Genomic DNA, 16,303 nt, shown 5'->3' on the forward strand with positions numbered 1-16,303 from the left:
ACAGAGACAGAGAGAGAGAGACAGACAGACAGAGAGAGACAGAGAGAGACAGACAGACAGACAGAGACAGAGAGACACAGAGAGAGAATAAAGAGAGACAGAGAGACACAGACACAGAGAGAGACAGACAGACACAGACAGACAGAGAGAGAGAGATGGTTTAATGGTAACACAGAAATAGGCATTATGACCACGCGTGAAAAGAGCTACCCTCTCCATTATCCCACTCTCCCATCATCCCTCTCTCCATCTGTAAGGAGTGATAGCAGGATGGAGAAAGGCTGCTCTATCATTCAAAGTGTGATAAATCAGGTGCTGTACACCGTCAGGAGGCCAGTGGCACCTTAATTGGGGAGGACAGGCTCATAGTAACGTCTGAAATGGAATGAATGGAATGGTATCAGAATAGATGGTTTCCATGTGTTTGATACCATTCCATTCACTGCCTTTCAGACGTTATTACGAGCCTGTCCTCCCCTCAGCAGTCCCCTGTGCTGTACACCTACGCAGTCACCTGTCTCCCCCTCTCTCCATCCCTCCAGTTACACAAGCAGCCACTCTGCCACTCCTCTTGTCACTCTTTTCCTTCTAATGTGGGAATAATGTGAAAGTCATTATTTTTTTCCCCTCCTTTTTAAAAGGCCCAGCGCAGTTAAAAACGTGATTTTCCTGTGTTTTATATATACAGTATTTCCACACCACGAGGTTGGAATAATACTGTGAAATTGTGAAAATGCCCTTTTAGTGTAAGAGCTGTTTGAAAAGACTGCCTGACATTTCAGCCTGTTATAGTGGGATGGAGTTGTGGCCTGCCTGACATTTCAGCCTGTTATAGTGGGATGGAGTTGTGGCCTGCCTGACATTTCAGCCTGTTATAGTGGGATGGAGTTGTGGCCTGCCTGACATTTCAGCCTGTTATAGTGGGATGGAGTTGTGGCCTGCCTGACATTTCAGCCTGTTATAGTGGGATGGAGTTGTGGCCTGCCTGACATTTCAGCCTGTTATAGTGGGATGGAGTTGTGGCCTGCCTGACATTTCAGCCTGTTATAGTGGGATGGAGTTGTGGCCTGCCTGACATTTCAGCCTGTTATAGTGGGATGGAGTTGTGGCCTGCCTGACATTTCAGCCTGTTATAGTGGGATGGAGTTGTGGCCTGCCTGACATTTCAGCCTGTTATAGTGGGATGGAGTTGTGGCCTACCTGACATTTCAGCCTGTTATAGTGGGATGGAGTTGTGGCCTGCCTGACATTTCAGCCTGTTATAGTGGGATGGAGTTGTGGCCTGCCTGACATTTCAGCCTGTTATAGTGGGATGGAGTTGTGGCCTGCCTGACATTTCAGCCTGTTATAGTGGGATGGAGTTGTGGCCTACCTGACATTTCAGCCTGTTATAGTGGGATGGAGTTACATTTACATTTAAGTCATTTAGCAGACGCTCTTATCCAGAGCGATGGAGTTGTGGCCTGCGTGACATTTCAGCCTGTTATAGTGGGATGGAGTTGTGGCCTGCCCGGTGACATCACCAGGAAGCTATTTTAGTTTTTGAAAAATGCGCCATTTTAATTTAAAACAAATCACAGTATGGTACTTTATTGTTACCCAGAAATGATTTGATATTTAGATTAAAACAGCTACATTGGATCTTTAAGTGGCAAATGCTATAAAAAGCACAAATCTCTCTCGCTCTCCTTCATCAATCTGGAATGAATTGCTCAGACTTTCAAACATTACATCCCAAAGCTCCCGTCCACAAACACACTATATTCATAACCTAAATAAACCCACTGTGGCGTCTGGACAGGTGGACACGTAAACAGAACGTCTGGAAACACAAGGCTGGCCCTAACTGGCAGGCCAACTCTCTGACACAACCTCCCTGGTTCTACAAACACAAGGCTGGCCCTAACTGGCAGGCCAACTCTCTGACACAACCTCCCTGGTTCTACAAACACAAGGCTGGCCCTAACTGGCAGGCCAACTCTCTGACACAACCTCCTGGTTCTACAAACACAAGGCTGGCCCTAACTGGCAGGCCAACTCTCTGACACAACCTCCCTGGTTCTACAAACACAAGGCTGGCCCTAACTGGCAGGCCAACTCTCTGACACAACCTCCCTGGTTCTACAAACACAAGGCTGGCCCTAACTGGCAGGCCAACTCTCTGACACAACCTCCCTGGTTCTACAAACACAAGGCTGGCCCTAACTGGCAGGCCAACTCTCTGACACAACCTCCCTGGTTCTACAAACACAAGGCTGGCCCTAACTGGCAGGCCAACTCTCTGACACAACCTCCCTGGTTCTACAAACACAAGGCTGGCCCTAACTGGCAGGCCAACTCTCTGACACAACCTCCCTGGTTCTACAAACACAAGGCTGGCCCTAACTGGCAGGCCAACTCTCTGACACAACCTCCCTGGTTCTACAAACACAAGGCTGGCCCTAACTGGCAGGCCAACTCTCTGACACAACCTCCTGGTTCTACAAACACAAGGCTGGCCCTAACTGGCAGGCCAACTCTCTGACACAACCTCCCTGGTTCTACAAACACAAGGCTGGCCCTAACTGGCAGGACAACTCTCTGACACAACCTCCCTGGTTCTACAAACACAAGGCTGGCCCTAACTGGCAGGCCAACTCTCTGACACAACCTCCCTGGTTCTACAAACACAAGGCTGGCCCTAACTGGCAGGCCAACTCTCTGACACAACCTCCCTGGTTCTACAAACACAAGGCTGGCCCTAACTGGCAGGCCAACTCTCTGACACAACCTCCCTGGTTCTACAAACACAAGGCTGGCCCTAACTGGCAGGCCAACTCTCTGACACAACCTCCCTGGTTCTACAAACACAAGGCTGGCCCTAACTGGCAGGCCAACACTCTGACACAACCTCCCTGGTTCTACAAACACAAGGCTGGCCCTAACTGGCAGGCCAACTCTCTGACACAACCTCCCTGGTTCTACAAACACAAGGCTGGCCCTAACTGGCAGGCCAACTCTCTGACACACCCTCCACTTACAGTCATACGTGCATAAATGTTATGGTCCCAGGAATGGATCCCACTATCCTGGGTCTACCAACTGTACATGATGTTACTGTTGGCTGTCTGTCAAAGGAGAGAGCAAGACTGCATAGTCGCCACATAGGTTCAGAATGTGCTAGTAAACGGGGTCAAGGCCAGTTCAGGGCTACTGAGACAGATGTGTTTTGACAGGGTATCACCACAAGAGGCTGAACTGTAGAGGGAGAGAAGGGCTGAGGGGTGAGAGAGAGAGAGAGAGAGAGGGGGGTGAAAAGGAATGGTGAGGGGGTGAGAGAGAGAAGGGTGAGGGGGGTGAGAGAAGTGAGTGGGTGAGAGAGGGGTGAAGAGGATGAGAGGGGTGAAGAGGATGAGGGGTGAAGAGGGTGAGAGAGAGGTGAATGGGGGGTGACAGTTCAGAGAGGTCAAGGTATTACTACTCGCTACATTCCACTAGCATGGGCTACCAATTCTACACATTCTGACTGCATTTCACTAGCATGGGCTAACAATGCTACACATTCTGACTGCATTTCACTAGCATGGGCTAACAAAGCTACACAGTCTGGCTGCATTTTACTTGCATGGGTGAACAATGCTACACAATCTGACTGCATTTCACTAGCATGGGCTAACAAAGCGACACAGTCTGACTGCATTTTACTTGCATGGGTGAACAATGCTACACATTCTGACTGCATTTCACTAGCATGGGCTAACAAAGCTACACAGTCTGACTGCATTTTACTTGCATGGGTTAACAATGCTACACAATCTGACTGCATTTCACTAGCATGGGCTAACAAAGCTACACAGTCTGACTGCATTTTACTTGCATGGGTGAACAATGCTACACAATCTGACTGTATAGGCTAGTGATGCTACACTGGTTAGGATAAAGGCTTCAGCATTCCTCAGTTCGGCTGGCGCCTAGGCGAGTTACCAAGTGAGTGTGCTCGCATACTCCCTTAAAAGAACGAGTACTGTTTGTCAACTTTGAGACGCCGTAGCCAGTATACACTCTCCTCAAAATAGTCTAAGATAACTCAAGAAATCTGTCATTAATTCTGTCATTTTTGCCAAGGAGATCTTAATCACACATTTTTTTACATCCAGGAGAGGAGACAGGGGGTTAACATGGACCAGGAGAGGAGACAGGGGGTTAACATGGACCAGGAGAGGAGACAGGGGGTTAACATGGACCAGGAGAGGAGACAGGGGGTTAACATGGACCAGGAGAGGAGACAGGGTGTTAACATGGACCAGGAGAGGAGACAGGGGGTTAACATGGACCAGGAGAGGAGACAGGGGGTTAACATGGACCAGGAGAGGAGACAGGGGGTTAACATGGACCAGGAGAGGAGACAGGGGGTTAACATGGACCAGGAGAGGAGACAGGGGGTTAACATGGACCAGGAGCAGGGGGTTAACATGGACCAGGAGAGGAGACAGGGGGTTAACATGGACCAGGAGAGGGGTTAACATGGACCAGGAGCAGGGGGTTAACATGGACCAGGAGAGGAGACAGGGGGTTAACATGGACCAGGAGAGGAGACAGGGGGTTAACATGGACCAGGAGCAGGGGGTTAACACGGACCAGGAGAGGAGACAGGGGGTTAACATGGACCAGGAGCAGGGGGTTAACACGGACCAGGAGAGGAGACAGGGGTTAACATGGACCAGGAGAGGAGACAGGGGTTAACATGGACCAGGAGAGGAGACAGGGGGTTAACATGGACCAGGAGGAGACAGGGGGTTAACATGGACCAGGAGGAGACAGGGGGTTAACATGGACCAGGAGAGGAGACAGGGGTTAACACGGACCAGGAGGAGACAGGGGTTAACATGGACCAGGAGGAGACAGGGGGTTAACACGGACCAGGAGAGGAGACAGGGGTTAACATGGACCAGGAGAGACAGAGAACAGGACCAGGGAGGAGACAGGGGGTTAACATGGACCAGGAGAGGAGACAGGGGGTTAACACGGACCAGGAGAGGAGAGGGTTAACAGGGGGTTAACATGGACCAGGAGCAGGGGTTAACACGGACCAGGAGAGGAGCAGGGGGAGCAGGGGTTAACACGGACCAGGAGAGGAGACAGGGGGTTAACATGGACCAGGAGCAGGGGGTTAACACGGACCAGGAGAGGAGACAGGGGGTTAACATGGACCAGGAGAGGGGTTAACATGGACCAGGGAGGAGACAGGGGTTAACATGGACCAGGAGAGGAGACAGGGGTTAACATGGACCAGGAGAGGAGACAGGGGTTAACATGGACCAGGAGAGGAGACAGGGGGTTAACATGGACCAGGAGAGGAGACAGGGGGTTAACATGGACCAGGAGAGGAGACAGGGGGTTAACATGGACCAGGAGAGGAGACAGGGGGTTAACATGGACCAGGAGAGGAGACAGGGGGTTAACATGGACCAGGAGGAGACAGGGGGTTAGACCAGGGGGAGACTTAACATGGACCAGGAGAGGAGACAGGGGGTTAACATGGACCAGGAGAGGAGACAGGGGTTAACATGGACCAGGAGAGGAGACAGGGGGACCAGGAGAGGAGACAGGGGTAACATGGACCAGGAGAGGAGACAGGGGGTTAACATGGACCAGGAACATGGACCAGGAGAGGAGACAGGGGGTTAACATGGACCAGGAGAGGAGAAAGGGGGTTAACATGGACCAGGAGAGGAGACAGGGGGTTAACATGGACCAGGAGAGGAGACTCAGGGGAAGTCACTGTACTTTACTATTTAGGGGTGAAGTGTGTGTGCTGTGTCTCTCTCTCTGAGGTAATTAGGTGGGTGTGTCTGTTCTGTAGCAAGAAGACAGCGAGACACCAGGACTCATTACCTCTGAGATAGAGCACCTCCTTAATTAACATGCTTACGTCTCACACACACACACACACAAACAAACTCCATAGAGTCCCCAGTCTGTAGACAGATCAAGAAGTCCTGTAGAACCACAGTCACAAGAGGCCTTCAGTGCTCGGAGTTAGAAAATGTTGACCAATGTACTCTGCAACAAAACATTACTGCTTAAATAGGTCTTGGTCTCGACCACTCATCTCTGACCTTGTCCGCGTGCGTCTCGACCACTCATCTCTGACCTTGTCCGCGTGCGTCTCGACCACTCATCTCTGACCTTGTCCGCGTGCGTCTCGACCACTCATCTCTGACCTTGTCCGCGTGCGTCTCGACCACTCATCTCTGACCTTGTCCGCGTGCGTCTCGACCACTCATCTCTGACCTTGTCCGCGTGCGTCTCGACCACTCGTCTCTGACCTTGTCCGCGTGCGTCTCGACCACTCGTCTCTGACCTTGTCCGCGTGCGTCTCGACCACTCGTCTCTGACCTTGTCCGCGTGCGTCTCGACCACTCGTCTCTGACCTTGTCCGCGTGCGTCTCGACCACTCGTCTCTGACCTTGTCCGCGTGCGTCTCGACCACTCGTCTCTGACCTTGTCCGCGTGCGTCTCGACCACTCGTCTCTGACCTTGTCCGCGTGCGTCTCGACCACTCATCTCCGTCTTGGCGAAATTGAAGTGTTCTCGTCGAACCACAACTCAGATTTAGAGTGTACACCACCCGCCGGTTTCAGATTTAGAGTGTACACCACCCGCCGGTTTCAGATTTAGAGTGTACACCACCCACCGGTTTCAGATTTAGAGTGTACACCACCCGCCGGTTTCAGATTTAGAGTGTACACCACCCACCGGTTTCAGATTTAGAGTGTACACCACCCACCGGTTTCAGATTTAGAGTGTACACCACCCGCCGGTTTCAGATTTAGAGTGTACACCACCCACCGGTTTCAGATTTAGAGTGTACACCACCCGCCGGTTTCAGATTTAGAGTGTACACCACCCGCCGGTTTCAGATTTAGAGTGTACACCACCCACCGGTTTCAGATTTAGAGTGTACACCACCCGCCGGTTTCAGATTTAGAGTGTACACCACCCACCGGTTTCAGATTTAGAGTGTACACCACCCACCGGTTTCAGATTTAGAGTGTACACCACCCGCCGGTTTCAGATTTAGAGTGTACACCACCCGCCGGTTTCAGATTTAGAGTGTACACCACCCGCCGGTTTCAGATTTAGAGTGTACACCACCCGCCGGTTTCAAATATATTCTCTCCTTTTTCATTTGGCTGTGTTGTAATAGCTTCCAGTTTTCTTGGCATTTTGTGTCAACTAGGATCGGCTCAGGTTCTACCCCCACTATTTAATTCACCGGGACGCCGTACCGGACCCTACCGACTTACTTTCACCCGTGGTTTCTCCATTATTCACAGTGAATGGATGGAGGGAGGTACTTACCGATTGGATAAGCAACTGACCCACGGTCTGTCTGTCGTGCCATTGGCTAATGCAGCCGGTGACCTGTTCCAGGAAGTGCTCATGGTGCTCCAGGATCTCTGGAATCTGATAGAACATCTCATCCACCAATGAGGGATCAACTAGGGAGCCACCGTCTGGCTGCTTCAGAGGCCGCATATAGCCCTACACATATAGATGGAGAGGAGAGGAGAGGAGAGAGAGAGACGGAAATAGATAAAGAGGGGATAAAGAGGGGAAGTAGAGAGAAATAGAGAGGGGGAGGTAGAGAGCTTGAGTTAAAAAAATAGCCTTTATTGTACATCAGGAAAAGAGTCATGAGGTTGACTACTCTGTGTGTGTGTGTGTGTGTGTGTGTGTGTGTGTGTGTGTGTGTGTGTGTGTGTGTGTGTGTGTTCTAAGACAGGCTTGATGAAAGGAAACACCTCCATGTCCCCATCGGCCCACAGTATCTACTAGCGATTGGGAAAAAATTGGTAGTAACATGTCAGGATATTATTTTTGACAATATATCGTTTCAATAATAATGGCAATATTATTTTTTAACTAGTATGCTTTACCTAGGGCTGTTGTGTTGCCACACCGGCAGTCATGAGTCATGACCACAGTAGAATTCCACATGATCGTTGAGTCATGGTAATCTCCTCTTATGCACTCTGGACATGCTTTGGTAGTACCCAACTTGCTAACTACCATCAGGTCCTAATGGCCTGGTACTCAGGGCTCTATTGTTCCTCCATCACGTCCTAATGGACTGGTACTCAGGGCTCTATTGTCCCTCCATCTGGTACTAATGGCCTGGTACTCAGGCATCTATTGTCCCTCCATCAGGTACTAATGGCCTGGTACTCAGGGCTCTATTGTCCCTCCATCAGGTCCTAATGGACTGGTACTCAGGGCTCTATTGTCCCTCCATCAGGTCCTAATGGACTGGTACTCAGGGCTCTATTGTTCCTCCATCTGGTACTAATGGCCTGGTACTCAGGGGTCTATTGTCCCTCCATCTGGTCCTAATGGCCTGATACTCAGGCCTCTATTGTTCCTCCATAAGGTGCTAATGTCCTGGTACTCAGGCCTCTATTGTCCCTCCATCAGGTCCGAATGTCCTGGTACTCAGGCCTCTATTGTTCCTCCATCAGGTGCTAATGTCCTGGTACTCAGGCCTCTATTGTTCCTCCATAAGGTGCTAATGTCCTGGTACTCAGGCCTCTATTGTTCTTCCATCAGGTGCTAATGTCCTGGTACTCAGGCCTCTGTTGTTCCTCCATAAGGTGCTAATGTCCTGGAACTCAGGCCTCTATTGTCCCTCCATCAGGTCCTAATGTCCTGGTACTCAGGCCTCTATTGTTCCTCCATCAGGTGCTAATGTCCTGGTACTCAGGCCTCTATTGTTCCTCCATCAGGAGCTAATGTCCTGGAACTCAGGCCTCTATTGTCCCTCCATCAGGTGCTAATGTCCTGGTACTCAGGCCTCTATTGTTCCTCCATCAGGAGCTAATGTCCTGGTACTCAGGCCTCTATTGTTCCTCTAATCACTCTGACACCAATGCAAATAGTGATATTATGGTATGGTGATAATAAGGTATGGTGATTATATGGTGATGCTATGGTATGGTGAGGTCCCTCAGTATGGTGATAATATGGTATGGTGATAATATGGTATGGTCTCTCAGTATGGTGATAATATGGTATGGTGATAATATGGTATGGTGGTAATATGGTAGAGTGATAATATGGTATGGTGGTAATATGGTATGGTGAGGTCTCTCAGTATGGTGATAATATGGTATGGTGATAATATGGTATGGTGATAATATGGTAAAATGATAATATGGTATGGTGATAATATGGTATGGTGAGGTCTCTCAGTATGGTGATAATATGGTGTGGTGATAATATGGTATGGTGAGGTCTCTCAGTATGGTGATAATATGGTATGGTGATAATATGGTATGGTGGTAATATGTTATGGTCTCTCAGTATGGTGATAATATGGTATGGTGGTAATATGGTATGGTGAGGTCCCTCAGTATGGTGATAATATGGTATGGTGAGGTCCCTCAAGTATGGTGATAAGATGGTGATAATATGGTATGGTGAAGTCCCTCAGTATGGTGATAATATGGTATGGTGATAATATGGCAAGGTGATAATATGGTATGGTGATAATATGGGGAGGTCTCTCAGTATGGTGGTAATATGGTAAAGTGATAATATGGTATGGTGATAATATGGTATGGTGATGGTATGGTGATAATATGGGGAGGTATCTCAGTATGGTGATAATATGGTATGGTGGTAATATGGTATGGTGAGGTCTCTCAGTATGGTGATAATATGGTATGGTGATAATATGGTATGGTGAGGTCTCTCAGTATGGTGATAATATGGTATGGTGATAATATGGTATGGTGATAATATGGTATGGTGATAATATGGTATGGTGATAATATGGTATGGTGATAATATGGTAAAATGATAATATGGTATGGTGATAATATGGTATGGTGAGGTCTCTCAGTATGGTGGTAATATGGTATGGTGAGGTCTCTCAGTATGGTGATAATATGGTATGGTGATAATATGGTATGGTGAGGTCCCTCAGTATGGTGATAATATGGTATGGTGAGGTCTCTCAGTATGGTGATAATATGGTATGGTGATAATATGGTATGGTGATAATATGGTATGGTGAGGTCCCTCAGTATGGTGATAATATGGTATGGTGAGGTCCCTCAGTATGGTGATAATATGGTATGGTGATAATATGGTATGGTGAGGTCTCTCAGTATGGTGATAATATGGTATGGTGAGGTCCCTCAGTATGGTGATAATATGGTATGGTGATAATATGGTGATAATATGGTATGGTGAGGTCCCTCAGTATGGTGGTAATATGGTAAAGTGATAATATGGTATGGTGATAATATGGTATGGTGAGGTCTCTCAGTATGGTGATAATATGGTATGGTGATAATATGGTATGGTGAGGTCTCTCAGTATGGTGATAATATGGTAAAGTGATAATATGGTATGGTGAGGTCTCTCAGTATGGTGATAATATGGTATGGTGATAATATGGTATGGTGATGGTATGGTGATAATATGGGGAGGTCTCTCAGTATGGTGATAATATGGTATGGTGATAATATGGTATGGTGAGGTCTCTCAGTATGGTGATAATATGGAATAGTGGTAATATGGTATGGTGAGGTCTCTCAGTATGGTGATACTATGGTATGGTGATAATATGGTATGGTGGTAATATGGTAAAATGATAATATGGTATGGTGATAATATGGTATGGTGAGGTCTCTCAGTATGGTGATAATATGGTATGGTGGTAATATGGTATGGTGAGGTCTCTCAGTATGGTGATAATATGGTATGGTGGTAATATGGTATGGTGAGGTCCCTCAGTATGGTGATAATATGGTATGGTGATAATATGGTATGGTGATAATATGGTATGGTGATAATATGGTATGGTGAGGTCCCTCAGTATGGTGATAATATGGTATGGTGAGGTCTCTCAGTATGGTGATAATATGGTATGGTGATAATATGGTATGGTGAGGTCCCTCAGTATGGTGATAATATGGTATGGTGATAATATGGTATGGTGAGGTCCCTCAGTATGGTGATAATATGGTATGGTGAGGTCCCTCAGTATGGTGGTAATATGGTAAAGTGATAATATGGTATGGTGATAATATGGTATGGTGAGGTCTCTCAGTATGGTGATAATATGGTATGGTGATAATATGGTATGGTGATAATATGGTATGGTGAGGTCTCTCAGTATGGTGATAATATGGTATGGTGATAATATGGTATGGTGAGGTCTCTCAGTATGGTGATAATATGGTATGGTGATAATATGGTATGGTGATGGTATGGTGATAATATGGTAGGTCTCTCAATATGTATGGTGATAATATGGTATGGTGATAATATGGTATGGTGAGGTCTCTCAGTATGGTGATAATATGGAATAGTGGTAATATGGTATGGTGAGGTCTCTCAGTATGGTGATACTATGGTATGGTGATAATATGGTATGGTGGTAATATGGTAAAATGATAATATGGTATGGTGATAATATGGTATGGTGAGGTCTTTCAGTATGGTGATAATATGGTATGGTGGTAATATGGTATGGTGAGGTCTCTCAGTATGGTGATAATATGGTATGGTGAGGTCTCTCAGTATGGTGATAATATGGTATGGTGAGGTCCCTCAGTATGGTGATAATATGGTATGGTGGTAATATGGTATGGTGAGGTCCCTCAGTATGGTGATAATATGGTATGGTGATCCTCAGTATGGTGATAATATGGTATGGTGATGGTGAGGTCCCTCAGTATGGTGATAATATGGTATGGTGATAATATGGTATGGTGATCCCTCAGTATGGTGATAATATGGTATGGTGGTATGGTCCCTCAGTATGGTGATAATATGGTATGGTGATAATATGGTATGGTGATAATATGGTATGGTGAGGTCCCTCAGTATGGTGATAATATGGTATGGTGAGGTCCCTCAGTATGGTGGTAATATGGTATGGTGATAATATGGTATGGTGATAATATGGTATGGTGAGGTCTCTCAGTATGGTGATAATATGGTATGGTGATAATATGGTATGGTGATAATATGGTATGGTGAGGTCTCTCAGTATGGTGATAATATGGTATGGTGATAATATGGTATGGTGAGGTCTCTCAGTATGGTGATAATATGGTATGGTGATAATATGGTATGGTGAGGTCCCTCAGTATGGTGATAATATGGTATGGTGAGGTCCCTCAGTATGGTGATAATATGGTATGGTGATAATATGGTATGGTGAGGTCTCTCAGTATGGTGATAATATGGTATGGTGATAATATGGTATGGTGGTAATATGTTATGGTCTCTCAGTATGGTGATAATATGGTATGGTGATAATATGGTATGGTGAGGTCCCTCAGTATGGTGATAATATGGTATGGTGATAATATGGTATGTGAGGTCCCTCAGTATGGTGATAATATGGTATGGTGATAATATGGTATGGTGATAATATGGTATGGTGAGGTCCCTCAGTATGGTGATAATATGGTATGGTGATAATATGGTATGGTGAGGTCTCTCAGTATGGTGATAATATGGTATGGTGATAATATGGTATGGTGAGGTCCCTCAGTATGGTGATAATATGGTATGGTGATAATATGGTGATAATATGGTATGGTGAGGTCCCTCAGTATGGTGATAATAATATGGTATGGTGATAATATGGTATGGTGATTCCCTCATATGGTGATAATATGGTATGGTGAGGTCCCTCAGTATGGTGGTAATATGGTATGGTGATAATATGGTATGGTGAGGTCCCTCAGTATGGTGATAATATAGTATGGTGATAATATGGTATGGTGGTAATATGTTATGGTCTCTCAGTATGGTGATAATATGGTATGGTGGTAATATGGTATGGTGAGGTCCCTCAGTATGGTGATAATATGGTATGGTGATAATATGGTATGGTGAGGTCCCTCAGTATGGTGATAATATGGTATGGTGATAATATGGTATGGTGATAATATGGTATGGTGATGGTATGGTGATAATATGGGGAGGTATCTCAGTATGGTGATAATATGGTATGGTGAGGTCTCTCAGTATGGTGATAATATGGTATGGTGATAATATGGTATGGTGAGGTCTCTCAGTATGGTGATAATATGGTATGGTGATAATATGGTATGGTGATAATATGGTATGGTGATAATATGGTATGGTGATAATATGGTATGGTGAGGTCTCTCAGTATGGTGATAATATGGTATGGTGATAATATGGTATGGTGAGGTCTCTCAGTATGGTGATAATATGGTATGGTGATAATATGGTATGGTGAGGTCCCTCAGTATGGTGATAATATGGTATGGTGAGGTCTCTCAGTATGGTGATAATATGGTATGGTGATAATATGGTATGGTGAGGTCCCTCAGTATGGTGATAATATGGTATGGTGAGGTCCCTCAGTATGGTGATAATATGGTATGGTGATAATATGGTATGGTGAGGTCCCTCAGTATGGTGATAATATGGTATGGTGATAATATGGTATGGTGATAATATGGTATGGTGAGGTCCCTCAGTATGGTGATAATATGGTATGGTGATAATATGGTATGGTGAGGTCCCTCAGTATGGTGATAATATGGTATGGTGATAATATGGTATGGTGAGGTCCCTCAGTATGGTGATAATATGGTATGGTGATAATATGGTATGGTGATAATATGGTATGGTGATAATATGGTATGGTGATAATATGGTATGGTGAGGTCCCTCAGTATGGTGATAATATGGTAATATGGTATGGTAGGTCCCTCAGTATGGTGATAATATGGTATGGTGATGGTATGGTGATAATATGGGTGAGGTATGGTATGGTGATAATATGGTATGGTGAGGTCTCTCAGTATGGTGATAATATGGTATGGTGATAATATGGTATGGTGAGGTCTCTCAGTATGGTGATAATATGGTATGGTGATAATATGGTATGGTGATAATATGGTATGGTGATAATATGGTATGGTGATAATATGGTATGGTGAGGTCTCTCAGTATGGTGATAATATGGTATGGTGATAATATGGTATGGTGAGGTCCCTCAGTATGGTGATAATATGGTATGGTGATAATATGGTATGGTGAGGTCCCTCATATGGTGATAATATGGTATGGTGATAATATGGTATGGTCCCTCAGTATGGTGATAATATGGTATGGTGATAATATGGTATGGTGAGGTCCCTCAGTATGGTGATAATATGGTATGGTGAGGTCCCTCAGTATGGTGATAATATGGTATGGTGATAATATGGTATGGTGAGGTCTCTCAGTATGGTGATAATATGGTATGGTGATAATATGGTGATAATATGGTATGGTGAGGTCCCTCAGTATGGTGATAATATGGTATGGTGATAATATGGTATGGTGAGGTCCCTCAGTATGGTGATAATATGGTATGGTGATAATATGGTATGGTGAGGTCCCTCAGTATGGTGATAATATGGTATGGTGAGGTCTCTCAGTATGGTGATAATATGGTATGGTGATAATATGGTATGGTGATAATATGGTATGGTGAGGTCTCTCAGTATGGTGATAATATGGTATGGTGATAATATGGTATGGTGAGGTCTCTCAGTATGGTGATAATATGGTATGGTGATAATATGGTATGGTGATAATATGGTATGGTGATAATATGGTATGGTGAGGTCTCTCAGTATGGTGATAATATGGTATGGTGATAATATGGTATGGTGAGGTCTCTCAGTATGGTGATAATATGGTATGGTGATAATATGGTATGGTGAGGTCTCTCAGTATGGTGATAATATGGTATGGTGATAATATGGTATGGTGAGGTCCCTCAGTATGGTGATAATATGGTATGGTGATAATATGGTATGGTGATAATATGGTATGGTGATAATATGGTAAAATGATAATATGCTATGGTGATAATATGGTATGGTGGTAATATGGTATGGTGAGGTCTCTCAGTATGGTGATAATATGGTATGGTGATAATATGGTATGGTGATAATAGTATGGTGATAATATGGTATGGTGATAATATGGTATGGTGAGGTCCCTCAGTATGGTGATAATATGGTATGGTGATAATATGGTGATAATATGGTATGGTGAGGTCCCTCAGTATGGTGGTAATATGGTAAAGTGATAATATGGTATGGTGAGGTCTCTCAGTATGGTGATAATATGGTATGGTGATAATATGGTATGGTGATTATATGGTGATAATATGGTGAGGTCATAATGGTGATAATATGGTTGTATTGATAATATTCTCTGGTGAGGTCCCCAGTATGGTGATATATGGTAGGTGATTTCTCTCCCTCTCTATGATAATCTCTATGGTGATTTATGGTCCCAGCTGGTGATTCTCCTAACGATAATATGGTTTATCTGATAATGTCCCCTGGATTATGTGATCTATGGTTCTCTCTCTGGTATGGTGGTGATAATATGGTATGGTGATAATATGGTATGGTGGTATGGTGAGGTCCTCAGGAGGGACCTATGGTGATGGGTAGTATGGTGGTGATAATTTATGGTTGGTGAGGTCCCTCAGTATGGTGAAACCGCTATATGGTATGGTATGGTGAGGTCCCTCAGTATGGTGGTAATATGGTCTGGTGATAATATGGTATGGTGAGGTCCCTCAGTATGGTGATAATATAGTATGGTGATAATATGGTATGGTCTCTCAGTATGGTGATAATATGGTATGGTGATAATATGGTATGGTGGTAATATGGTATGGTGGTAATATGGTAGAGTGATAATATGGTATGGTGGTAATATGATAATATGGTATGGTGAAGTCCCTCAGTATGGTGATAATATGGTATGGTGAAGTCCCTCAGTATGGTGATAATATGGTATGGTGAGGTCTCTCAGTATGGTGATAATATGGTATGGCGATAATATGGTAAAATTATAATATGGTATGGTGATAATATGGTATGGTGGTAATATGGTATGGTGAGGTCTCTCAGTATGGTGATAATATGGTATGGTGAGGTCTCTCAGTATGGTGATAATATGGTATGGTGATAATATGGTGATAATATGGTATGGTGGTAATATGGTATGGTGATAATATGGTATGGTGATAATATGGTATAATATGGTGATAATATGGTATGGTGAGGTCTCTCAGTATGGTGATAATATGGTATGGTGGTAATATGGTATGGTGAGGTCTCTCAGTATGGTGATAATATGGTATGGTGGTAATATGGTATGGTGAGGTCCCTCAGTATGGTGATAATATGGTATGGTGAGGTCTCTCAGTATGGTGATAATATGGTATGGTGGTAATATGGTATGGTGATAATAT

At 44.9% G+C, this 16,303-nt stretch overlaps 1 protein-coding gene across 1 annotated transcript in view; it reads right to left on the reverse strand.

The window, feature by feature from the left end:
- The window catches only part of LOC115116717 (rho guanine nucleotide exchange factor 17-like), a 144,552-nt gene that overhangs the window by 26,536 nt on the left and 101,713 nt on the right, over positions 1-16,303 (reverse strand). The window contains 1 exon segment of the mRNA XM_065000532.1: positions 7,345-7,527. Within this exon segment, the coding sequence (XP_064856604.1) occupies positions 7,345-7,527 (183 nt within the window).

The sequence above is a fragment of the Oncorhynchus nerka genome, linkage group LG14, assembly GCF_034236695.1.
Source record: "Oncorhynchus nerka isolate Pitt River linkage group LG14, Oner_Uvic_2.0, whole genome shotgun sequence".
Taxonomy (NCBI): Eukaryota; Metazoa; Chordata; class Actinopteri; order Salmoniformes; family Salmonidae; genus Oncorhynchus; species Oncorhynchus nerka.